Source organism: Sarcophilus harrisii, chromosome 4, assembly GCF_902635505.1.
Source record: "Sarcophilus harrisii chromosome 4, mSarHar1.11, whole genome shotgun sequence".
Lineage (NCBI taxonomy): Eukaryota > Metazoa > Chordata > Mammalia > Dasyuromorphia > Dasyuridae > Sarcophilus > Sarcophilus harrisii.
The window spans coordinates 380,941,317-380,967,712 of record NC_045429.1 but is presented as its reverse complement, the minus strand read 5'-3'; the positions used below and the strand labels follow the sequence as shown (position 1 = coordinate 380,967,712).

At 38.0% G+C, this 26,396-nt stretch overlaps 1 protein-coding gene across 8 annotated transcripts in view; it reads right to left on the bottom strand.

The window, feature by feature from the left end:
- SDCCAG8 (serologically defined colon cancer antigen 8) overlaps window positions 1–26,396 on the bottom strand; it is a 270,874-nt gene that overhangs the window by 29,697 nt on the left and 214,781 nt on the right. For 5 of the 8 annotated variants that reach the window (XM_031968542.1, XM_023502043.2, XM_012547925.3 and 2 more), the window contains one exon: window positions 11,010–11,099. The exons of 2 other annotated variants lie outside the window; for them this stretch is intronic. In XM_031968542.1, coding sequence (XP_031824402.1) covers window positions 11,010–11,099 — 90 coding nt within the window. Of the gene's footprint in view, window positions 1–11,009; window positions 11,100–26,396 lie in introns of those variants that run through there. One more of the 8 variants, XR_004234179.1, reaches the window with a different exon arrangement.

Sequence of the window (26,396 nt, the reverse complement as noted above, 5' to 3'; positions counted from 1 at the left end):
TCCCATCCTAATTCTAACATACCTTTTCCATCATTACTTCTTTTTGCACACACATTCTTGCGATTTCTCAGTCGTGACATTTCCATTTACTGATTTGGTAACTTTGCAAGGTTGCAACTCAGCTAGAAGGTGCTCCTTCCTCACCTCTACCTCTGTCTCAGAAGTTCCTAATGCCCAGATCAGATTCTGCCTGCCTGCCCCCCCCCCATATCTATCTCTCTCTTTCTCTCTCCTCTCTCTCTCTCCTCTCTCTCTCCTCTCCTCTCTCTTCTCTCTCCTCTCTTCTCTTCTCTCTGTCTCTGTCTGTCTCTCTCTCTCTCCCCTTCCCCCCCCACATACACACACACACACACACACACACACACACACACACACACACTCCTTAACCATTTAACCTTATTCTGCATTAGACCTTTTTATTCAGAAATGGGTCCGTGGTTCTGTGGATAGAGTACTGACCTGAAGTCAGGAAGACTTCAAATTCAGCTTCAGCCGCGTAGCAGCTATGTGACCCTGGGCAAGTCACTTATTCTCTATTTGCTTTAAACCACTGGAGAAGGGAATGGCAAACTCCTCTGGTGTAATTGCCAAGATGCTCCACAGTGTCATGAAGAGTCAGCAATGACCCAAGGACTCAACAATTGCCCCCTTTCCATCCTGTTCCCTGCATTCCCTGACAGCAGGCATAAGCTCCCCACTTATCCCTGCCTCTCAGAATCCTTCTCTTCCTCTAAGCACCAGCTCCTAATAACACCCCTCCACAAAGTCTTCTTTCATCTCTTCAGCTCAATGTTGTTCCATCTTCAAAAGAGCTGGCCAGTGTCACACAGGCTGTCAGAGGCAGAACCTGAATACAGCTCTACCTGATTCCAAGTTCAAGTCTGCATTTGCTTTCCTCAGTAAGGCTCTCAAGGTCACAATTGCACTCATCACTATCTCTCTGCTATTAATACATATCCCTATGTATGTCCTCTCAACGAGGCCAGAAGATTCTAATGGAGAGGGGAGTGTGTTAGTAAATATACCTGTTTTCCCAGTGCTTCCTATATAGTAAGCTGAATTGAAGCACTGTGATCCATCTCCATGAGGACAAGTTATATTTTCTTTTTTTAATCAATAGTGAATGCGTAATTGAGACATAGCATGGTGTAGTGAGCCCTGACTGGGGTTGTAGTCTAGGCACTTGCTAGCTATGTATTAATACCAGAAATATGGTACCTCCCTCATGGAACTATAGTAAAATGAGCTTTTCTATATACAGTATTTGGCCAACTTTTGAGGGATACATGCAAGTATATATAATTATCATCATCATCATCATCATCATCATCATTATTATTGTCATTGTTACAACTTCATACACCTGTGAAATTTTCATCTTGCAATATAACCACCATTTAGAGACAGAACTCATAAATTTGGATTAATGGGTAAATTTTCACAAGTAGAAGCACAAATACATTTGTGATTATTGTCTCATGTATTTGCATTTGAATCCTCACTTGGGACACAAAAATGCTCAGAGCATTTGGATTGGACCTGTGATTTCATTGATATGGGGAACTCTCAATAAAGAAAAGACCTCTACTAATGCGCATGGTTGCTTTGTAACCCAGAAGGAAAGAGCATTGCCTAGGGGAACAGAGAAGGTAAAAGTGCTCAGGGCCAAACCAGTAGGTATCAGAGAAGGATCTTGAAATCAGATTTTCCTACTTTCCAGGCCCAATTCTCTATCCACACTACCTCCAGGATCAGATGTGCTTAATAAATTACTTGTTGACTGATAGATATGATAAAGTTCATTCAATATTAATTTCTTAAGCATTTACTGCATGCAAAGTATTGAGGGCTGCAAAAATTACTACCAGATACCTGCCTTTGGAGAGATTATAATCTAGAAAAATCAAGCCCTGATATTTCATATAATTTTTTAGAGTTGATAGAACCTTAGAGGTCATCAAAGCAAATCTAAACTCCAACTCCAGTTCCATTTCTCAAGAAATTCCCACAAGTCAAAAAAGAGAGTGAAAATAGACCTGAAGCTCAAGTAAAAAACTAGTAAACATAATCTTCAATGAAATGAAAAAAGCAGAATGAATACAAAGAGTAGAAAACGCTATTATATAAGTCACTCTTATTAAGTTACATATATGTCACTCACTATATATTAAGTCACTCTTACTATAAAGTGACTTAAAATCATAACCTCACTGTAGTTTTGTCAGTGCTAAGTGTTGGAGTTATGACCCTGAACAAGGATGCTTGTCCTAAAGGCGGTGCTGGTTGGGTTCTAAGGGAGGATGCAAGGCCATTGAGCTGCTCTGGGCTCTCCGATGCATCACAAGTGTGTGTCGGAGGGAGAGATGCTGTTGCTTTTGTGCAGCTGGGTGATGGCTGTCGCTGCCCTTGATGCCGCCCAGCCCACCTGGCTGCCGTGGCCCAGTGGAATCAGAGCAGACCCACAGCCTCTCAATCACCAGGCTCAATCACCCGGCTGCCTGCCCTGGCACACCTCTTAATTGGGTTTTAATCGAAGTAATCTGATAACTAGTCCTGGCTGTCCACGCTGGGACCGTGGGTACCGAAAGCTTCCCATTTAGCTCCTCTTGGAGTCTACACTGAGGCAGCCTCCCTGCTGACCCTTGTCAAAGAACCCCATCTGCTGGTTGCCACGGTAACTGAAGGGATCCATTGAGCTAAGCAGAGAATGTGTCTCAGAAATAAAACAGGCAGCCAAAGGAATTCTGCTAATGAGTACTAATCACTTAGTAAAAAGGGGGTCCTTGCACAACTCTAAGTGTTACGGTAATATGATTGCACAATTTTTCCAGACAGAGGGTTCACGGTAGATCATGAGGATTGGCTCTGCTCACAGGCTTGTCTGAGAATCAACAGAATCCAATAGCTAAAGAGACAGATACCTACAGAGCAATGTATGTGGAAGCATGGGGAAAGAACACCTCTATTAAGTTACTTCCTAAGATTTTCACAGAAAGCTGCATTTAAGAGAATTCATTTTGGAAAAGTGAAAAAAAAGCCCAGCCCTGCCAATGTGTCCTGTTGCAGAAATTCCTTCAACAATGAAGATTAGAAACTCATTGGTAAAGTGGTATTGGGAATTCACTTGGGATGTTGAAAGGATGTCTATGGATCAGACTCCCAAGATAACCCCTATCTCCCATATCACATTGGCTCTCTTATGCTCTGGGTGCTAGAGAGACATAAAGATATTTTTCTGGATGGAGAAAATGGACAGAGACAAAAACATGTTGTGTATATTCCCCCCAAATCATAGTAGAAATCAAGTGGTGTGCATATGTGTACATATACATACACAGACATATACATATATTTTTCATGAATATTAGGCTTGCCTCGAGATGAAGACTACAATGAAAGCAAGCAAGTAATTAACTTATTAAACATAATCTTTGACAAAATCAAAAATTAGAATGAATATAAAAAGAGTAGAAAAATTTCACTCTTACTATAAGGTGACTTAAAATCATAACCTCACTTGTAGCTTTGTCAATGCTAGGTGTTGTAATTATGATCCTAACTAGCATTCCAGGAGAAATAACTGGTTGTTAAGTGCATAATATTAGGTGTTCCATAGGACCATCAAAGAGAGAAGGGTAGAAAATTATATAATTATATATAGTCAATGACCATAGCAAAATAGTATTTGACAAACCCAAAACCCCCAGCTTTTGAGATAAGAATTCACTATTTAACAAAAACTCCTAGGAAAATTGGAAATTCGTATGGCAGAATCTAGGCATTGATCCATACTTAACACCATACACTAATATAAGGTCGAAATGGGTTCATGTTCTAGACATAAAGAATGGTATTATAAATAAATTAGAAGAACATAGGATAGTTTATCTCTCATCTCTCAGATTTGTGAAGGAAGGGATTTGTGACCAAAGAAGAACTACAGATCATTACTGATCACAAAATAGACAATTTTGATTATATTAAATTAAAAAGTTTTTGTACAAACAAAACTACTGCAGACAAGATTAGAAGGGAAGCAATAAACTGGGAAAACATTTTTACATTTAAGGGTTCTGAAAAAGGCTTCAAATTTATAAGAATTCAAGTCATTCTCCAATTGATAAATGGTCAAAAGATATGAACAGACAATTTTCAGATGAAGAAATTGAAACTTTTTATGGTCACATGAAAAGGTGCTTCAAATCACTATTGATCAGAGAAATACAAATTAAGACAACTTTGAAATACCAATAAACACCTCTCAGATTAGCTAAGATGACAGGAAATGATAATGACCAATGTTGGAGGGGATGTGGGAAAACTGGGACACTAATACATTGTTGGTGGAGTTGTGAACTGAATCTGGAACTATGCTCAAAAAGTTATCAAACCGTGCATACCCTTTCATCCAGCAGGGTTACTACTGGGCTTATATCCCAAAGAGACCTTAAAGGAGGGGAAGGGACCCACATATGCAAAAATATCTGTGGCAGCCCTCTTTGTAATGGCTAGAAACTGGAAACTGAGTGGATGCCCATCAATTGGAGAATGGCTAAGTTATGGTATATGAATGTTATGGAATATTATTGTTCTGTAAGAAACGATTAGCAGGATGATTTCAGAGAGTCCTGGAGAGACTTACATGAACTGATGCTGAGTGAAATGAACAAGACCAGGAGAGCATTGTACACTGCAACAATAAGACTATATGATGATCAGTTCTGATGGACATGGCTCTCTTCATCAATGAGATGACTCAAACCAATTCCAATTGTTCAGTGATGAAGAGAACCACATGCATCCAGAGACAGGCCTGTAGGAACTGAATGTGGACCATAGCATAGCATTTCACTCTTTCTGTTGTTATTTGTTTGCATTTTGTTTTCTTTCTCAGTTTTGTTCCCTTCTTGATCTGATTTTTCTTGTGCAGCAACATAACTGTATATATATATATATTGGTTTTAACATATATTTTAACATATTTAACATATATTGGACTACCTGTCATCTAGGGAAGGGGAAGGGAGGAAGGAAGGGATAATTTGGAACAGAAGGCTTTGCAAGGGTCAATGTTGAAAAATTACCTATGCATATGTTTTGTAAATAAAAAGCTTTAATAAAATTTTAAAAAGGAAAAAAATAAAAGAAGAGAGAAAAATAAAAATAAAAAATGAGGCTCAGGGAAGTGATATGATTTGGCAAAGAGTCTGGTCAGTGGCTAAGTGCTCTTTTAACTAAACCACAATACCCTCTCTGGTCATCAATCAAAACTAGGAAATGAATTTTAAGAAAAATTACTCATAAATTCTCCTGGCTTCCACTTAATCCTGTCTATCAGCATTTCTTGGTAGGCCAGGAGGGTGACCTGGGAGCAACTAGCCCTGGATGTCATGTGGTTCTCTTTTTCCCATTCTCTTTTTTTTTTTTTTTTTTTTCCAGTGAGTACACTAGGGACTGAGGAGCGAGGGGCAAAAAATCACATGAAAGGAATACACAAGAAGCTGTGGTGGCAACCATTTATGCTATACACCCCTTCCCCTGAAGCACCAGGTTCCCCCATTAGCAAAGGGTAGGCAGTGAAGCAGGGTTTCAGTTTTCCCTCAACTTTTTTTTTCCATGCTCAAGGGATGCTCTTGGATAGAATCATCCATTAAGACTATTTCCTGTTATTTTTTTTTCTTTTTTTCAGAGCAACTGCTACCCAGAAACACATTAGAGAAAGAGGAAAAAATTAACATCTTTGATGCTGGCAATAAAATATTTCAGCTTCAATGTTTCATCAAATTCTATCTGTTCAAAGAAAAAGGGAATGGTTGTGTGAACAGACTAGAAGCCCTTTATATTTTTTGCGGGATAGAAGCACATCCCTAAGGATCACTCATTTCTTATTTCCCTAATCCATACTTTTCAACAGCTGTGCTACTTATTAAGCCTTTAACAGAAAAAAAAAAATCTACCTTTCACAAATTAAAGATTCTCTATTGACCCATATCTTAAGAGTTCCTTATGATAGAACTGAGGAAAAATCAGTTAACCTTTTCCCTAAATCAATTCCCCTTCTGCTCTGCAGCAATTTTTTGCCAACACTTTCAGCATGGCCAGTACTGTGTACCAAGTCAAATAGATGTTTTCCTGGGGCTGTTTTACTCTTCCTCTATGACAAGCCTTTGCCTCCTTTTCCTTTTAGGCCCACAGGCTGGGTGGGCAATCCTGCTCCCTCCCAGGATACACTTGGCAGGGCTTTGAACCAGAGCTCCTTGTTACTGAGGGAGAGTGCTGCTGGGGGGAGAGAGATGTGATGAGCCTCCCATTTGGGAGGGGGCTGGGGAACAGAGCATCTGGCTTAGTTAGACATCATGGGGACTGTCAGAGGTCTGGGGTTTTGGCAGAAGGGAAGGGATTAAACAGAGAAGGTGGCAGTTGAGAAGAGGAGATGAATGAAGCCTTCATTAACTCACTGATTGATATTGTAAACAGATAATGTGAGTAAAGGGAAGTTTGGTTTCCCAGTGATGTGAAAGGTGCTGGATGACTATATTTGGGTTTCTTGCTTGTTAGTAACTTACTTATAAATAAATAAATTAAACCATCTTTGTTGATGAGAGTGTTGGGTCTCAAATTTCAGTGAAAAGAATATAAAGAATACATTTCTTTGTTGATAAAGGTGTAAAGCAATATGATAGGCAGATTTTTTAAAGTGTCTAGCCTACAATTTATTTCTGTCTTTGAAACCATCAAATTCTATAACTGCTCAAATGAATTTGCTGATAAATTGTGAAAATTTAATTCAAGGAGGATGAAAAAAGGAACTGTCTTTCCCAGCACCCAAATCAACACAGGAATTTTTTTTTAAGTGGGAAGAAAGGGTGGAGAAATCAAAACCCAAACCCCAAAAAACAAATTAAATTTGCATTTGTCTCTAACTCCTAGAAAACTGGACTCGCAGGTTCCATGCAAACACTGTGTAAAGTTTTGATGAAGTATCTTCCTAAATAGTTTCCCATGCATTGCTGACCCTGCCCCTTACAAGGTCACATTCAGTTTCCCTTATATATTCCGACTCCAAATGCTTTGTCTCTGTTCACCATCCCTTTCTTTTTCCTTCTTCCAATCCTCAGACACTGGAACCTTTACATACACTGCCACTCTGAGACAGCACAGAATAATCAGTATATTAATTCAACTCTAACACAATCTGCCCAACCTGAACTCTTTCCTTCAGAAACAGTTTGCCTTTAAAAAGAAACTCCCAGCATGAACCTCATAGCGACATGAAGACAGTGCATGTGGTGCTAGGGCACACGGCGTAGAATTAAAAGAGAATTTTTCACTTTGTTTCCTCAATGCCATGTGCGTAATGTACATGTGGACCAAACTGACATCAGACATTTAAAGAAAGGGAGAAAAAGGAGGGAGGAGGAGGGTGGTAGGGGAGGAGGGGTGCTGATAGGAGAGGGAAGGAGAGGGAGAAAATATGTTGATAAAAACAGTAACTTCTGTTAATCTACATTTTTCAGTCACTGTCTTAATTAAAAATGTTAAGAAATATGTTGCAGTTTAATTGTACTGTTTTGGTAAATTCTAATGCAGAAAAATTTGGACTTCAGCAATTTGAGTGGCAGCTTCTAATCCCTGTGGCAGTGGTTCTTCCTATAGGCAGAGAGAATAATTCAAACACAATCAAAAGAGAAAAAAATTGGGGCAGGAGGATGTCCCATTGTGTAGTTTACATGTTAAATAATCACAAATGTTTTCTTTATAACAAGTTTCTCCACACAAAACTCCAGTATGAATATGTTACAAAGACATAATAAAATCCTAGTTCTTAAGATAGTGAGTATGACATTAGCCCTGGGGAAACAAGGGAAAAATGTTTGCTAAAATATGAAGAAGATTGAAAGATTTGTCCAGTCCCCAACTATAAAGAATTCCAAGAATAAAACGACACTATTTTAAGTTTTAAATGATAAGATTGTCCTATGGAAAAGAGAACTTTTATATTTGAAAGAAATCTCTGCTAAAAGTCTCTAAACTGAACTGACCTTTGTTAAGATGACAAAAAGAATGTGCCTGAGCAACAAGTGCATTAAAAATGCTGTGGTCTTAAGCACGAGTCAGACATGAAAACTGAATTTGGATTTCTGGATTCTGTACCATTGTTCAGGAGCAGAGCTGAGTTGTATAGTTACCAGCTTTCATTACTCTGCACTGGAAAGGCAACTTTATTATAATGATAATCTATTGTTTATACATTAATGAATGGCGTCATTCACAAAGCAAAAACTCAAGATAGTTCTGCTCAGCCCAAAAGAGTTTCAAGAAGTGATATATTCTGTAAGTTTCCTGGTGTTTTAGGAGATGACAGTTGATTCACAAGGTGGGGGGAGGGCAGATGGCTCCAAGGACTGACACAAGGACATTAATTTCATTTCTATATTAGCAACTCATTGCTAACCACAGCTCCCAGGGACTATATTTTGGGTCAGCTGCCTATGTCAAACCAGGGGGTGAACACAGATGAGATTCATAATATAAAATGATGTGCCCTGCCAGTATTAGCTTAGGTCAGGTCCCTAATGGTTTGGGGAGATATAATCTGAATGTATAACAAATGACTGGGTTAGTTTAACCAACCAACTGGTTCGACTCATTTTGTTCCTTGAAATGTAAATGTTTTTTTGACCAAAATGAGCAAATCAACTGATCATTTTGCTACTTTGAAACTATGACTCAGAATATATCCAGAACATCAGATCTAGTCATTTATAGTGTAGGGAAATCAGTGTCAGCTTTTCACTGATCAAAAAGGTATATTTTTCATGGACAGTCACCCTGAAACTGTTACAATGCAAAGAAATAACTTTGGAAGATGTTTTTAAATTGCCTACAAGCACAGATGAAATCAAACTAGTATCTAGCTAAGAAAATAAATCAATAAGGTTTCTAGTAAGTTCAGTTTTATTTAGTTTGAGAAGTCTCACAGCTCCTTCTCCCTTTACTCTTTTAAAACAAGAGACCTGAACCTAGAAACCTTACTGATGACAAATGACATCTAATTGGTATGATTTTGAGATTTAAAAATAAATCTGTCTACATATCTATTTTTTCCCATTAGGATGTAAGTGAGAGTGGGTTAGGATTTCAAATGGACTCCAAATCTCTGGTCTCAAGGTTAAGGGATTCTATTATTTCAACTATATAGTCTAAGTGCCTTTTTTTTTTTTTGGCAAGTGATCAGAATGTAAACTCTGCACAAGAACTCAACTATCCAAACTCTTCTAAAACAAACAGCACAGGTAAGAAGTGATGGATTCTCTGAAATTCTTTTCCTTTACTACTGAACTCTATTTCAAAGTTGATATTTAACTGCAGATAAGGCTATGACAAACAGGGTCTTCCTGCAGACATCGTCTTTTATGGATCTCAAGGACAGTAACTAATCTTGTTCCTATTCCACTCCTATTCTCTGCTGGGGCATTTACTCCTGTGTGAGCAAAAAAACAACTTTCACCACATATGCAGTGATGATCAGTGTAGCTGCTTTTGAATCCTGGGCTAACCTAGCATGGAACTCAAAACCATTTGATTGCGCTGTGGTTCGGGGGAATGAAAAGTGGGAGCAAACACCCCAAAGACCCGTCAGCTGCTGGGAATACGACAGAGTGATCCAGAGAACAGGACTTCGGACAGCAGATTGGTAGACTGAGCAGAGACGATTAGTTCGTTTTCATTAACAACCGACGAAGGAGAGAGGATATGGGTGCAAGAGAGTTAGAAGCAGCCAGGAGCTTAATTATTAGTTAAAAAGTTCAAGTCTCCAAGTTTCCAGTACATTAGAAAAAGAATGCATGATAATGGGGGGAGAAAGAAGCAGTACCCGCCTGAGGGCCAATTGCCTCTCCAGCAGCGGTAAGGCTGTTCCGAGGCTTGCAGTACCATTTGTTCCATTACACAATCTCCTGAAGCCTTTTAGAGAGAGCTAAAACAACTGCCTGTACCAAACACGACACATGGCTTTCCATCCCGACTCTGCGAATCCAGACGCTCCAACCATCTTTCTTTAAGATGCCATATGGTTGGCAGAAGCCTGTAGATCTAACAGCACATCTGCTTGCACGTTACTTCTCCCTTCCATCCCCCACTGAAAGAGAGATGGAGAGAGAGGAGAAAGAGGAAGGAAGAAAGAGAGAGGGAAGATCTATGTCTATCCATCCCCTGAATACCGGCATTCACGTTCGCATGTGTGTAAACGCTGTAGCCAACTTAAGGTCTGTTAGAGGAGGGACGGCAAAGAATCTAGGACTGGCTCCTTCAGAAGTAGTCTCGGCCCAGCAGGGATTTAAAAGTAGGTTAGAAAAACAAAGGGATGGGAGACTGTCTCTCCAAAGGGGATTACTTGAAAACCATTTCATTGCACTCTCCTAAGAAGCGTATTGAGTGCTTTCTTGCCACGGAGAGGAAGAGCGCCCTTTTCTTCTTGGTGTGTGTGGGTTTTTTTTTTTTTTTTTTTTTTTTTTTTAGTTGTTCTTTTCAGTCAGAGGTAGCCAGACAAGCTGAGAAACCGGCGCGTCCCAAATCCTGCTTTGTGAGCAAGTCCAGAGAGTCTGAGTGCTAATGAGCCTTCGGGAGCACGCCGACACCCTGCTTTTTGGGGATGAGGGGCAAAGATTACTGACACTGCTGAAATCCTGCTTGTGCTGGCAGGTAGGCGCCCCGCCGACCCGGCTGGGATCTGGCCCCCAACGAGACGGGCTGCAAAAAAGACAAAAAGAACAAAAGGGAAACCCCCCCCCACCCCCCACCCCAGTCCGGGTCCCTGCCGACTCCATTATTCTGACCATTTATAACTTCATGCGCTTGGCGGCTCCAGCCAATGGACGAACAGGTCTCTCCGAGCCTCCCCCGGAAGCCTGTTCCCCCGGGCCGCAGTCCGAGGCTCGCAGCTAGGACCACCCGGCAGGGGGCCCAGCGGGACTGAGGCTGAGGCACAGCCGGGGTCAAGTACCAACCTTGTGGTCGCAGAATCAAGTGACATGTGGTAGTTGGGAGGTGAGGCTGGCCATCTCTCTGATCTAGCTCCAGTCTCTGTCTCTTCAGGTCTAAAGCAAAAAAAACAATACTTTGGCTAACTACCTGCAGGGGTGGGAACATTAAAGCTCTAAGGGACCCCGAGCTGCTGTTGTGATCGGTGTGATGGCAGCCAAGCACTGAAGGCTATGCTGAATAGCTCATTAATCAACAAGTGTTCATTTAGCCTTCACGGTGGGCCCGGTACTGGTCAGACTAATACATCAAATGAGTAATCTGCAAGAAAGAAGCTTAGGACATGATGGGATAGAGATGTATTCATATGAGGCAGCTAGAGTTCTACAGGGATATCCATATCTCTATAAGGACATAGGAATCTCTAGAGATAGCTATAGATAGGTTTCTATAAAAGAGATGGGTATCTCTACCAATATTACTGAAACATGTGGCTCTATCCTTGTCTTGCCCATGAGATTATAAACTCCTTTTTTGGAAATAGCGATTGTTTCATTTAGTAGAGGGAGTGTTTGTATTATGTGTGTGTGTGTGTGTGTGTGTATACATACACACACATATATATCATAGTAGTCTCTTTATGCCTGTCACGTATATGAGACAAATATGAAATTAAATGAACCAGTCATTATTTGCATATATGTGCATACACACACTTAATACATACACACATTATACATACACATACATATATTGTTGACAATGCACATACACACATGTACATATGGACAATATACATGTGTATCCAAAACAGACATAGAATACAAATATATGTGAAATGATTCTATACAAAGTATCTAAGGTAATTTGAATGGAAGGCAGTGACAGGATGAGCTGCATCAGGAAAAACGCAAGAGGATTTACAAATGAGGTAAAGATGAGAAGATGAGAGACAGCCAATACAGAAGCATGAAGACAGGAAATGGAGGCCGTATAAGTGTCGGGGGGAGGCCAGTTTGGATAAATTGCAGAGTGCTGGAAGGAGAGTCTGGAGTGAGAGATTAGGGGAAGGCTGTGACAGATTTTAAAAGCTAAATAGAGGAGACTATATTTGATTCAAGAGCCAACTGGAAGTCACTCAGGTCTCCCGAGTATGGGAGTGACATGGTCAAGACCTGTTCTTAATGACCACTTTTTGGCAGCAATGTGGAATATGGATTGAAGAGAGGAGAGAGACTTGAGTCAGGGAGACCAGTGACCAGGCTGCTGCAATAATCCAGGTGAGATGTGGTTAGGACCTGGCAAAGGTGGTATGTGGGAGTAGAGAGAGATGGTAGAAAGGAAGATGGACAACTGATTGGATAGTAGGATTACGCCACGCCACAGTGATTCACCCAAGAGACTAGAAATACAGCGCTGCCTTGACAATGCCTCTGTGAGAGAAGGAAGTGGGGAAAACAGGTCAGTTGTGGGGTTGGAGGGGAAGTAACAAATTCTTTTTTGAACTTGTTGAATCTGGGATGTCTCTGGGATATCTAGTTTGAAATATCTCTTAGAAAACTATCATGTATATATATATATATATATATATATATATATATATATATATACACACATACACATACACACACATACATATATACACTTTAAATGAAACAATCTCTTTGTATATATGTATGCATACACACACTTAAATATATGTATATACAAACACACACATATGTATATATACATGGACAATAAACACATATATATATATATATATACACATGACAGACAAAAAAAAGTAGGCAAATACATGTGCTATGGTGGGATAGAAGCTCAGGGGTTAAATATATCGATCTGAAAGACAATGGCACAGACATGATGAGAGAGAGAGCCAGACAGACAGACACAGAGGGAGGGAGGGAGAAGTAAAGGTCCTAGGACAGAGCAGGACAAGTCTGGAGAGGAGAGAGTGGTTGACAATGTCAAATGTAGCAGATGGTTTGAGAAGGATGAGGAATGAAAAATGGTCACCAGATTTGGAAATTAAGAGATCACATGACAACTGAGAGAAGAGATGAGGTCAGAAGCCAGACTGCAAAGGATTGAGGAGAGGAGAGGAAGTAGAAATAGACAGTTGTTTCTGGGAATGACTAAAGGATGAGAGGAGATATATAGGATAAGAGAAAACTTCTCATCTTCTAAAGCCATAGACCCTAAAAAGCACATAAATAAAGATGTATATCTGAGCACATGAAGAGCAAACTGATATGCCTAAAATCTCAAAAAATCATCAAAGCAGATTAGCTATAAGAGAACTCCTCTGTAGTGAGTTTACCAACAAGAAAGTATAGATCTTGAAGAGTCAAGTCAAAGTTTAACTGTGATCTCAAATGCAATTGAAAAATCCAGGTGACTAAATTAAAAACAAAAGATGAATTTATAACTTTAACATGAATGTATATATGTATATATGTATTATGCAAATAAAAAACATCTTAGCAAAAAAAAAAAAAAAGCCCTAAATTTTGGGCCTCGGTACTGCTTTTCATGACTGTCTTGTCACTCCTTGCCACTCCCTAATTTGCCAAACCCACCATTGTTGCTGTCTTCCATTAGTGCACCATTAAAATGTAATGGAGCTGTTAGGGTAGGAACTGTCTTGTTGCCTCTATTTGCATCCTCAGCAGGAAGCAGAACAGCACAATGGATTCTTGTGTCATTCATTATGTCATTAATACAGACTCTGCCCATCTATCTATCAGAAGAGCTGGCTCTGAGTCATGGATGTCCAATCTTGAGCAAGTCAATTAAATTCCCTGTTTCTTTAGCTATAAAATGAAGGCAACGGACTAAGTACATTTTGCAAATCTGTTATCCTAATGCTGATAGAACTTTTAAGTGTCCATAATCGCTAAAGTGAGGAACTTATCCCTTAGTTTTCAAATCAAGAAAGTTTTACTGAACCAACAAAGGCTACCTACTAATGATACACACAACACACACACATACACACACACACACACACACACACACACACACACACATCTGCATGTGTGTGTGTAATTACCCTCAAGTTATGGGGCTGATATTTGAACATATCCAACACAATGGGAATGCAAACATCAAAATGAGAACTGTCTTTCTTCAGAATCATCATGGTGGCAAGCTGGTCACTTCCAATGTTGTTCAGGCTCTTTTTTTTTTTTTCCCCCTGAATTGTTTTCAGGGCCTGTGATATTTTCTTTTGAATACTCAACCATGGAAAAGCTTCATTATTTTGAGCATGAATTTGATTTCAGGGAAAATCTAGAAAGTCAAAGGTTGTGTGATGTGGTGATGGTGGTGAAACAGTTGCCTTGGAATGCTGGACTTAAGAGTCAATGGATCTAAATTTGAATTCTGAGTTCCAAAGTTACTCCTCACATGACTTCAATCATTTCACCCATCTGGCACTTTTCTCATGGGATGGAGAGAGGCTGTATTCACAGACCTGTAAGGCCCATTCGAGCTGTCTACCTTCAGGTTGATCCTGTGAATCTTAAGTCTGGTGAATAAGACCAGGCTAGTTAAGAAGATATTTGGTTAGGAGGAACAAAAGATAAAACAAAATTGAGATGTTACTGCTTAATTCTGGAGCCAATACCATAAGAAGAGCTTTTTAAAAAAAATTATTATTATTTTAAAAATAAAGGCCTCCTTTTCTGGAATAAACCTTTCATCTCTTAAGGTGACTATTTGAAGGAGACAGCATGGTGGTTGTTGTTTTTTTAATGTATATATTATGGTATATTTGTTAAAATATCATCCTATTAACTTATGTCCATACTTGTAGAGGAAAGGGAATAAGTATTTACACAGTACCTACTATGTGCCAGGCATTCTTCTAAGCACTTTTTACAAATACTATTTCATCATTTGGTCCTTACAACAATCCCAGGAGGTAGGCGCTATTATTATCCCCATTTTATAGTTGAGGAAACTAAGGCAGGTGGCAGTTAAGTAACTTGTCCAGTTTCACATCTACTAAGTGTCTGAGGCTGTATCTGAACTTAGGTCTTTCTCATTCTAAAACTGGCAATCTATTCACTGTGCCACTTTAGACATTATCTGAACAGTACAACTTGCTTGGATTGGATCTAAGGAATAGTACTGTGATAACAGATATGAAAACTCAAGAGTTCTAGAAAGCTTTTCAAAATATTGTTCTTTGAAATACCATAAAAGTTTAAAGTGCTTTTAATACCAACAAGTTAGTTGTTCCCCAGAGCTTCTCGAATGCATGAGCAGTTGGGGACATACTCACATGCCATTATCGTTGTTAGATCATTTCTGTCACATCCCATTCTGACTCCATTTGGAGTTTTCTTGACAAGGACACTTCCTTCTTCAGCTCATTTTACAGGTGAGGAAACCAAGGCAAACACAGTTAAGTGACTTGCCCATGGTCACACAGCTAATAAGTTCCTGAGGCTGGGTTTGAACTCAGAAAGGCTCTTCCAACTCCAGGTTCAGAACTCTATCTACTGCACCACTAGTATATGCTATATGGATCCAGGTCAACCTGTGAGGTCTCTCTTACATTTCTTGCAGCCAGCATTGGAAAGGTCTCTTTGCAACTATGGCTCTAGTGTGTGCATGAATTTCAAAAAAGAAAAAAAAAAACATAGTTTGATATTATGTTTAAAGAAAATAAATGTTTAAAAATTTAAATGAACTGCATACATCATGGATAGGAAGGAAGGAAGGAAAGGAGGGAGGTAGGAAGGAAGCTAAGAAGAAAGCTAGGAAGGAAGGAAGATGTGGCAATGATGATGATAAAAAGGATAGGAAGAATGAAAAAGGGGAAAGGAAGCAAAAACTATGTTTTTCTTTAGGGTTTGGTTAGTGAAGAAAGGGTTTTATCAAAAAACTTGAAACTTAGAAACTTTGTTCAAAGCAATAACCAACCACAATCTTTCAGAGGACTCATGATAAAACATCAGAGTATATACTGAGCTTTTGATACAGCCAATATAGGAATCTGCTGTGCTTGACTATATATGTTTGCAAAAAGGGATTTTCTTTTTCTTTCCTCTTCAGTTGTAGGAGATAGGTAGGATGTGGAGAAAAGAAAGGAAGAGGAGCAGGAGAAATGGTGATTTTCCTTAATTAAAAAAATACAATTTATTTTTAAAAAAGAAATGTTTTGTTGCTGTACTACCAGGGGTATGATTCACTTTCAGGGGTGATATTTTTATCTCAAAAGAACAATTTTTCTTGGCTAACAATGTGAAGAGCACTGGAAAGATATCTTGGTACTAGTCACTAGTTAGATGTTTTCTATGTATGTAGACCACCTTGTCAAAAATCTTTCAATTAGTATTATATTCAATTTTAAAAATTAGACATCTGTAATTTGTAAGATCAAGAACTAAACTTTTTAGGATTGGGTTGGTTTCAATGTTAAATCTTTTATTTCAATGTAATTTACAATTTCAAAGTAATTTTGGAGTAACATCAGGATATGATGATGTTGTGCAGCCAAACGTCATAATAATGCGGTTGGAGACATAGTCAGAATTTAATGCCTATCACCCTGGGCAAGTCACTTAACTCTATCTGCCTCAAAAAAAAAAAAAAAAAAAAAAAAAAAAAAAGAACGTTTAATGGCTATCTCTATTATAAGATATTTTGTACAGAGATTATATTTGAAGATGGCATGATTTGGCTCATGGTATATACAAGTTTGTTTGATATATGGGCTAGGCTATAGACATGAGATTTCATTACTCTTAAATAGGGGAATTCCCCCTACCAATGCAAGCAGGTCAGTATCTTCTCAGTATCTTAGGAGCTGCCTATTTCAGAGAGATCAAACTAATTGCCTATAAAAGCTCAAGTGCAAAATATAATTGGGAAAAAAAATGTTTAACAAAATGGATAAAAATGCAATACAACAAAAATAATGTTAATTTGTGTTTTTTAAATCTATATTCATTTTAATATGACATCATTAGCTTAGCACCCTGAGAAGTCAAGTGATTTGCCCAGAATACAGAGTCAGTAATTTTCAAAGATGGACTTACACTCTGACCCTCTTGGCCCTGAGACCAGTCTTCTATCCACTATACCACAGCTGCCTCATTTATAAAATGTAGCATATCTAAAATATAAATTATATAGGTTTGAGTGTATATATATGCAGGTAAGAGTGTGTGTATATATAGATTGAGAAAGCGAATGTGTGTGTGTGTGTGTGTGTGTGTGTGTGTGAGAGAGAGAGAGAGAGAGAGAGAGAGAGAGAATACTGTATATTCCTTAGTAACAGAATTTTAAACTATTGTGAAATTCTTTGTAGGAGAGTCATACATGGCATAATAAATCAATGTATAGCATATGTAAAATTTATAGGAACAAAATTACTGGTACATATTTAGAATCTGATCTAACATTAAAAGAATAGTTAGAAATTTTCTACCAAGAAAATATTGCTAAGAAAACATCACTTAGATAAAAATTAATAGTCTAGAGAAGGCTTCCAAAATAAAAATTATTTGTAAGATGTTGGAACATTTGGAGATCACTGTTTAGATGATGACACGAAGAAATGTGAGTGAATGTAACAGAAATCTGGATTTATGGTTCACATATGTGCAGAAGTAGAGCAGTCTCTTCAAATAAAGCCACTGTGTTTCTGATGCCAAATCTACCTTTGTTACTGATATCACCATAAGAGAATGTTATATTCTGGGATGGTTTTCTTCAACAGACTTTGTTCTCATACTGCCTCATGTCAGGATTAAAGTCTCCTTCATCTGATTCCTTCAAGATCAATTTCTACAAGTCAAGACTGTCTGCTCCAGGATCTCCTGCTCTCAGTTCTTTAAATTCATTCCTGTCACATGTAAATTTAGGCCAAGAGAGAAATTAAAAAAAAAAAAAAAACCAAAAAAAAAAAAAACAATCTTGACAGGCAGTACAATTTCTTATATTCCTTTAAGTCATCTTTTATCACTTGGCCAGCGGCTTCTAATGTGGCCATGAAAGCACACCTCAGTCAACCTTTCCCAGTTCTGTTGGGGGTCCAGAAGAGGACATGTAACTTGTTTGGTGTTAGGAAGGGGCTTTCTATTTACATTCATAAAAATCTAGTATATACTGGGTTTTTTGGAGGATACTTAATACATGTCCCCAGCAATCTTCTTTAGTACTGGTGCTTTCTTTCATGCTCCCCACACACTGGAGAAGCTAGCATACTCCTTTCTCTTTACTGCTATTTCCAGATCCACTCCTGTGCACCATCACTTAACAACCTCACCTTTGTGGTTCAAGCAAACAATGATCTACCTGCATCCAGGACATGCTGCCTCCTTCAAAAAGGTTTGTACATGTCTGAGAATCTTCTGCTCTTTTCCAACCCCTGCCCGAATATCTGGAGAACTCCAAATACAAATTAGTAATTGAAAAATTCTGGATTCTCAGCTTATCAACCTCTGCAAAGTCCGGGCACCTTCACTCTACCTCAAGCATACACATGAATTGTCAAACTCATGTTGGTCATCCCCTATAACTGTGTCATTGCCATAATCTAGGATGTGGTTTGATAAACTACATAAAAACCACTGTTAGCTCACAGGTCACACTAATTTAAGATGGCAGGCTACAGTTGACCTGTGGGCCACTGTTCTTTGCTCTCTGATTTAGAATTCTGAAAGTCGTTTCTATGATTAATCTCTTCTGTTTCTTTCATTCTGCCTCATATTTCCTAAACCTAATTTTTGTCAGCATTATTTCCTCCAGTCCCTCTACCCCTCCCTACTGTCATGGTCCATCCCCCTTGATCTGGTCTCATTTTTCTTCTTCCACTTGTTCATGGTTGATCAATCCAACTATGGACTTTCCTCTACCCAGTGGCAGATTCTCCCTTCCTCTTTTATAGCCACTCTCTGCCTTGCCAAACGTCAGCTTCGTGCTATTCTTGATCTCTGCTCTCTAGGTTGCTGTGTGCCAAGTTCTCTTTTTACTTCTTCCCTCCTAGATCTTTTCTTAAGGGGACTTTGTCTTGAGTCTTTATTCCTCTCTACACCACGGTTAAAAATCCCTTATTCATTATCTCCTTTTTTCCCTCTCTCTAATAAAAGCCTTTCCAAGATTGGCCTCTCTACCTGTGCTCATATGCCTCCAGGAGTTTGCCTCTTCACTTATTCATTCTTGTTCATATGTTACCTTTCCCTTCTTTTTGCCCACCATTTTCATAAAGTCATTTATTTAGAGGTTCAGAGGTCATCAAATCTATCTCATAATCCCCTTTTGTAACTCAGGAACTGGGACTCAGAAATATTGTCACCTGACCAAAGTGACACAGTCCTCTGTCTCCAAATCTAGTATTCTTTCCCCCATGCTACTGTACTTATCACTGCTTCTTTCCTGCTCACTACAAAGTGAAGGTGTTAAGGTTACAAGACCAATTAAGTCTACCAGTCCTTTAAGCTATTCTCCTGTATCTCTTCTTTCACTGCCGCACTTCTTTTCCATTCATTTAGTCAGAATTTCAACTCCAATACTTGAGTGCTTGAGTTTAATACTCTAAGGTTGCCACTTGTAGCTGCTAATAAGCTCTTGTCCCTTTTCTCATTCTCCACCTTTCTGTGGTTTTTGATAGTTAAAAACTCCTTTCCAGAAACTCCTCTTCTTATTCCAAGAGACTGTTACCTCATGATTTTCGTCCTATTTGTCTGACTGCTCCTTCCCAGCATTCTCTTTTTAAGAACATCTATCCATTGCCCGCCTACTAAATATGAGCATCTCCCAATGCTCTGTCCCTGTCTTTTTCCTTTTCTGTTTTTACGCTCTTTTTTGATTTTTTTTTTTTTTTAGCTCTCTTGGGTTTAATTACCATCTCTCCACAGATGACTCCCAAATATCTATATCCAGCTCTGAATGCCAGTCTCACATTGCCAACTGTCTGCTAGACATGTCCACATGGATGTCCCACTGGTATCTCAAATTCCACATGTCTAAAACAGACTTCTCATCCAACCTCCAAACTTCCCTATTCCCCTATTTCCATTGAGGGCACACTATCCTCCCCGATGGCCAGGTTTTATAACCTCTGAGTTATTCTTATCACTTTTCTCTTCCTCATTCTCTTTATTCAATCAGTTTCTAAATTTCACTGGACTCTGTAGCATCTTTCCCACATCTCACTGTGACCCATTCTCTTCATTACTAAAGCTACTCTCATAGTTCAGGTCCTTGTCTCCTTTGTATTTGGACTCTTAATTATGCTTTATACTTTCCATCTTTCTCTTCTCCAATTTATCTTTATCAAACTGCCAAAATAATCTTCCCAAAGCATCTGGCCATGTTACTCTCCTACTCAAGACCCTTCAACAGTTTCATTTTTGTCATTACAATAAAACATGCACTCCACTGACTGGCATGTAAAGCCTTCCATGACCTGATTCTTAAGAAGTCTTCCAGACTTATTTTATATTACTTCTCTTCATGCACTCTATATTCTAGACAAACTGATTTTATTAGCTACCCAAACGTTACATGCCCAGATTTTCTAGATCTATTTCTTGGAATTTCTGGATGCCTTTTAGATTCAAGTTTGGTGCCACGTCCTAAATGAAACTATTTCCTTTCCCCTCACTTGACTGTGTTCTCTCTTTTTAAATTATCTTATATTTATCTGTTTGTAGTGTTTGTATTTTCATACCTGATTCTTAAGTATATGCAAGACAGTTTCTTTCTGTTTTTATTTGTAGTCCTAGTGCTTAGTTAGCAAAGTACTTGGCACCCAGTAAATGCTTAATCAATGTTTGTTAAATTGAACTGAATGGCAACCACTATTTTATGGGTGCAGAATATCACTGTTATTAAAAAAATCAATGATCTAAATGATGTTATGCTGTGATCTTCCTACATAACTACAAAATGGGATAAAACAGAAAACACTGAATTTGCTGTTGGCATATCTTCATTAAAATGAATTAGGAACAATATTTGGTTGTTCCCATTTAGCTATGTCTATTATCATAGCATAATATGTCATAGCTTCTTATTCTGTCAATAAACCTGATACTAAATAACTTAAGATAAAAAGCTGTGCTATCTTCTTTACTACTAGAAGACTGACAATTCTATGTTCTCTACTTTCATATATCATATACACATATCACACATTTAAAGCTGGAATGAACCTTGGAGATCATATAGAACAACTTATTCATTTTTACAGATGACAAAAATGAGGAATAAATAGATGAAATGTATTGCCCAATTGGGCAAGTGGCAAGAGGCAAATGTGAAGGCAACCCCAGGTTTAAATCCAAAGTCTCTGATTCTAAATCTGCCCTTTTTCCTACTCTATAAGAAAAGATTACTCAACAAAATGAGAGACACGAGAGACAGGCAGACAGACAAACAAACACAGAGACAGAGAAATAGAGACAGAGAGACAGACATAGAGAGAGACAGAGACAAAGAGAGAGGAGGGAGGGAAGAAGGGAAAAAGAAAGAGAATGACAATGATGAGATATGGTATTTATACATGAAATAAAAATATTGGTTTTCCATAGATGACAAAAACTGACAATACAAATGAAGAATTGTTTGTGAAGAAAAGCAATTATCCTATTAGAATATCATTTTCAAAATCTAGACAAATTTCAAACTAAATTTCAAATATACATAAATGATAGTGTCTGAAAAATATCTATGGCTACAGATAAAATATATAGATAAAAAATCTTGAGATAAAGACTAAATCATGAGACTTTCTAGATTGACGCCTTTTACAATTCTTTTTTTTTTTCTTTCCAATCCCTCTCTCCCTTCAACATCAGATCAAGGATATTAATTTGAAAAATAAATAAAATTCCACTGTTGGGGTGTAGCCTCTTTGAAATCAGATATGCTTCTTAAATCTGATATATAGCAGATTCTAAACAATCGAATATATAATTATACAATAAACAAATAAATAAGCAGATATATAAACAATAATAATTTAATAAAATATACAATATTTTATCACCCCAAATGAAAGTATTTTTGTAGCTATTAGTTCACTAACACTCAATTTTTCTCTTTTAAATTGTTTTTCTACGTTTCAGATCCACTCTAGATGACACTCTTAAGTCCAATAGTTCCTTGAGTTACAGTATCCAGCAGAAACTTAATTCTACCGGAATTAATTAATTCCAGTTAATTCTAGGCCTGCTGAAGAAGCTTTTAACAGTTTTCTTGGTGACCCTTATTTGGATGTTATTATTCTGGTGGAAGTTCTCTGATTGTCTCAGAAGCTACCCTTTCATTCATGCCTGCTATGATAGTCCAAGAGTTTTGTGGTGACTGCCTCTCAGTCTGGGAACTGCCTGGTGTGTTCCTGTCAGTGCCCAGCACCATTCCATCAGTCCCTTTCTCAGGGGTATAAAGTTAAAGGATCGAGGTTCACATCTCAGTTTTAATACATTTCCCTGTGTGTCCTTGACCAAATCACTTCATTGCTCTGGGACTCAAGTTTCCTCATCTACAAAATGAAGGATCTCTAGAATATTATCTCTACTTCTCAGAATTTAGTTCAAAATTATATAACCCCATTATCTCGTTCAGGCTAGGAAAAGTCATGAAATGTAAAGATAAAGGAACAATCCATCAACTTCTAATGTGGAATAAAAGCTCGGAAGAAATGTACTTCCAAACATTTCCATTTAACACATTAGCCGACATAAGTTAATAAGCAAAGATCCTAACCCTAGACTGGAAAAAACAACAACAATATGAAGTAACATATAGTACACGAAAGTTTTACCACTAAAAATATACATCTAGACACATTTGTATCCTCAATATCCCAAATATGGTATGAGCAGAATTTGAATGAAAACAGACTTGTAGTAGAAGCAGGTATCACCCCCTTGGAATGCACTTGCTTGATCTTTTTCATCAATTTCTTGTTTATTGTTCTACCTTACTTCCTACACACCTCACAGGGTGTTGTGAGGATTAGTTAAGTCAGCGAAGGCTTGAGATTTTCTAATGAAAGGTGTTATGTAAATACACAGTATTATTTTGTTTTTATTCCAGCATTACTGGTTTGAAATAGTTCAGTGTGTGCAAATATGTTTAATAATGTGTATTAATTTGATTTCCATAAATAGGGATCTCTAGGCATCTGAAGTAAGGAAGTGTCTGGTACTGGGATTTTACTAACGCAATGAAATAACAGATCCTAATCCCAACTGACTAATCAATGCTCTTTGGCCCTTTCTGACAGTCAAGAAACACAATCCAGATGCCAAAACAGCCACTCTAAGGTGGCACTCCTGGGATGCCCTTCAGTGCCAGAGTATGTACCTCAAAAAGTTACACTAAACTCTTATCTCAAACAGAAACAGGAATCAAAGAGTGTGCTGAAGCACTCCTACTGCAAGCAATTAGGCAAGACTTTCAATGACACCATTTTCACAAATTCAAAGAAAAACGTTATTTATCTCCATACCATTTATAGTTGTAAAACCACTTCATTCTATATAGGTGCCACCAATCTTTTGATTTATACAGTTATTCCCTCTGATCTTTTGTGATATCTCAACCCACTATATTAACAAACCTAAACCAAGGAAAAGGGTCAATCTTCAGCCCTTTTTCCTAATAGCTAAAAATGCATCTATTCTCAGCCCAGCCACCTACAACTGCTGATTTTGTATCTAAATAAGGCAAAACTGATAACTCCCATCAGACTGTGGGACAAGTCTTCCTATCAGAGATAATTTTTTAAACAGTATGTGTGGGAATGTGAATACTTGGTAAAATGTCCCTTTCTCTCCTCCCCCATCACAGATGTTGAAGGGTCCTTTTCCATGAAAAATGTATTAAAAAGAGCAGCCTACAGCTCTATCATGTAGATGGATATCACGGAATTGCTGTCTAAATTCACAGCTTTTACAAAGTGGTGAGTTTAGTGAGAAAGTTTCACTGTTGGGTAAATTTAATATCTTCTGTGTCTTCGTTTTAGCTCCTTATACACGAATCAGCTTAAAAACATCCCGCCCACAAGATCTGCCACATGGACCATCCAAAAAGGTTCAGAGGATAGAAGGATTTCAGGGGCAACTCTTTAGACAGATAGCAGGAACTTTAATATCTAAAATATTTTCCCTCATGAAGACAGAAGAAAAGAAGCCCCTTTGCCAAGAACTCTCCATCATCCATCCATTCTGTGCTTAGCCACATGTCTGGCACATATTGGACACTTAAGGAAGGCTAGCTCTCTGACCAATATTCTTATTTGCTTTCAGACCACTCTCCCCTCCGTTAAGTTGTATACTCCTTGAGAACAGAAACTATGTTATTTTCTTTTGTATGCCTAAGCTCTTACAGAGTTCCCTGAGCATTTTTAAGTGTTTAATAAATATTTATTTAAACTGAATGGGAAGAGTGACCAAATAATTTCCTTGAATTTTAGTTTATCTTAGGATAATTTAAATTTTAATCTACTATTCACAAATATCAGAATCTGATGATGCTGAAATCTTCCAGTGGTATTCATTATATACCAGGTCCATCACAAAGACTATGTAATGATTCACTGGCTATAATGCAAAATTATAATGAAGACTGAAAAACTTATATATGATCAATAACTCTTTCTATAATCTTTCCTAGGCTTTTTTTTTTTTTTAATTTTGCTACACACTCCCCAACCAGACATTTCCACTATGAAACAGTATACATCTTCCACACTGATATGATGTGGTGAGTTCCTAGTTAAGAGAATGGGAATGTAGGATGGGAAGCATGGGCATCCAGATGGAAAGGGGCCAGAGGATTTTTCTTCTTATGAAGCTGGAAACTGCTCTTTCTGCTTTTTTTCATCTGAAAGCTATATTTATCAGCAGTGAACAGGACAAAAGGGGCTACTACAGGATAATCACTTAAAAAAAGTAGGGTCTTGGGATTTTTCAGATTAAAGTAAATTCATAGAACAATGATCCAGGCCATTAGCAACACTGGGATGCAAGTCTGGCTGTAGGTACAGAGTAGAGGAATAATATAGCACAAACCAATCTGAAGACCATGAAATTGGAAATCCAACAGGTCAAAATTTTATTCACTTTAAAAGTTATACATGTAGATATGTAGATATGTACAAGTTACATGTATACTTGTATATGTATAAACATATATTTAATATAATTCATATTATAATAGCAAATTTTTACATGAAAAAGTGATGTAATCAAAAGGATCTTGGATTGATAGTCAAGAGACAAAGATTTTAGTCTTGACTCCGTCATTGGCTTGCTACATGTGTGATTTTGGGTGGGTCTCCTAGCCTTTTTGTGGATTCAGTTTCCATATTGATAAAACCAAGTGATTGGGCTAAAATATCACTGAGGCCCTTTCCAGCACCAAAATTCCAGGGCAATCTGAGAATTCTGTGCTGTAAATCTTTCGACTTTGCATACTGGACATTTCTCAATGCTGTAATGAAGACTAAGACTTTAGGTTCTACCCTGTGAAACACTGTACTAATAGGGACCAAAAGGTTAGCAATTTCTTTCAGCTCACATACTAGAATGATCAGACTGACCCTACACACATTCTTTTTGATCAACCTTATATTTGACTGTATTTTTAGTAAATTATCCATGTAGTTGTATTTTGACAGCTCTCTTTACAGCAGTAAAACAAAATGTGTGCATCGCAAATGGCAAAGATTCAAATTTCAGCTCTGTTTATCCAAAATAGCACTGAACTGCTTCTGTACTTATGCTATACTGCCTACAGATTTACGGAAGGGGAGACAGATGGGATGAATTTAGCAGGGAAACAGCTGTGCCTTGAAGAAGAGACAAGCAAAACTTTTGCTATCAGGCTTCATTATGTATCAAGGTACGAGTAAAATGTGTATCCGTAAGGCAGCCAAAAAAGTGTTTTTCATTTGACTAGTGATAATTACCTTTTCTCAACAGCTGACAATGTTCTAAATAGCATTAAATAGGTATAATAATTAAGCAATAAGATACAACAGGCAGTAACTTGCTGGGGATTATTGCCCCCCTCAGGTGTATTGTGGGTTATAAGGCCCAAATGGCAACTGATTTCAGCTGCCTAAGAAATAGAGCCAACCCCAAGTCATCACTGCTGAGAGGGAGAGAAAATGGAAAAAGAAACCATGTTCATATAGAACCTTTCTGGAAGGGTGGGTGGCTAGAATTGTAGTAGAGGATTGGTATAACAGGGACAATATTAAAATGTAGGGAAGATAACATTTTACCATAAGTCTATCACATGGTTTCTTAGTAATGGACTTAAATCATTTTATCCCCTCTCATTATCATTCAGCTACAGATCAAATCCTTTTAAATTTTGTGAAAACACAAATGCAAGATATTCTTTTGTGCATGGCTTCCATTAATATTAAAATGCCC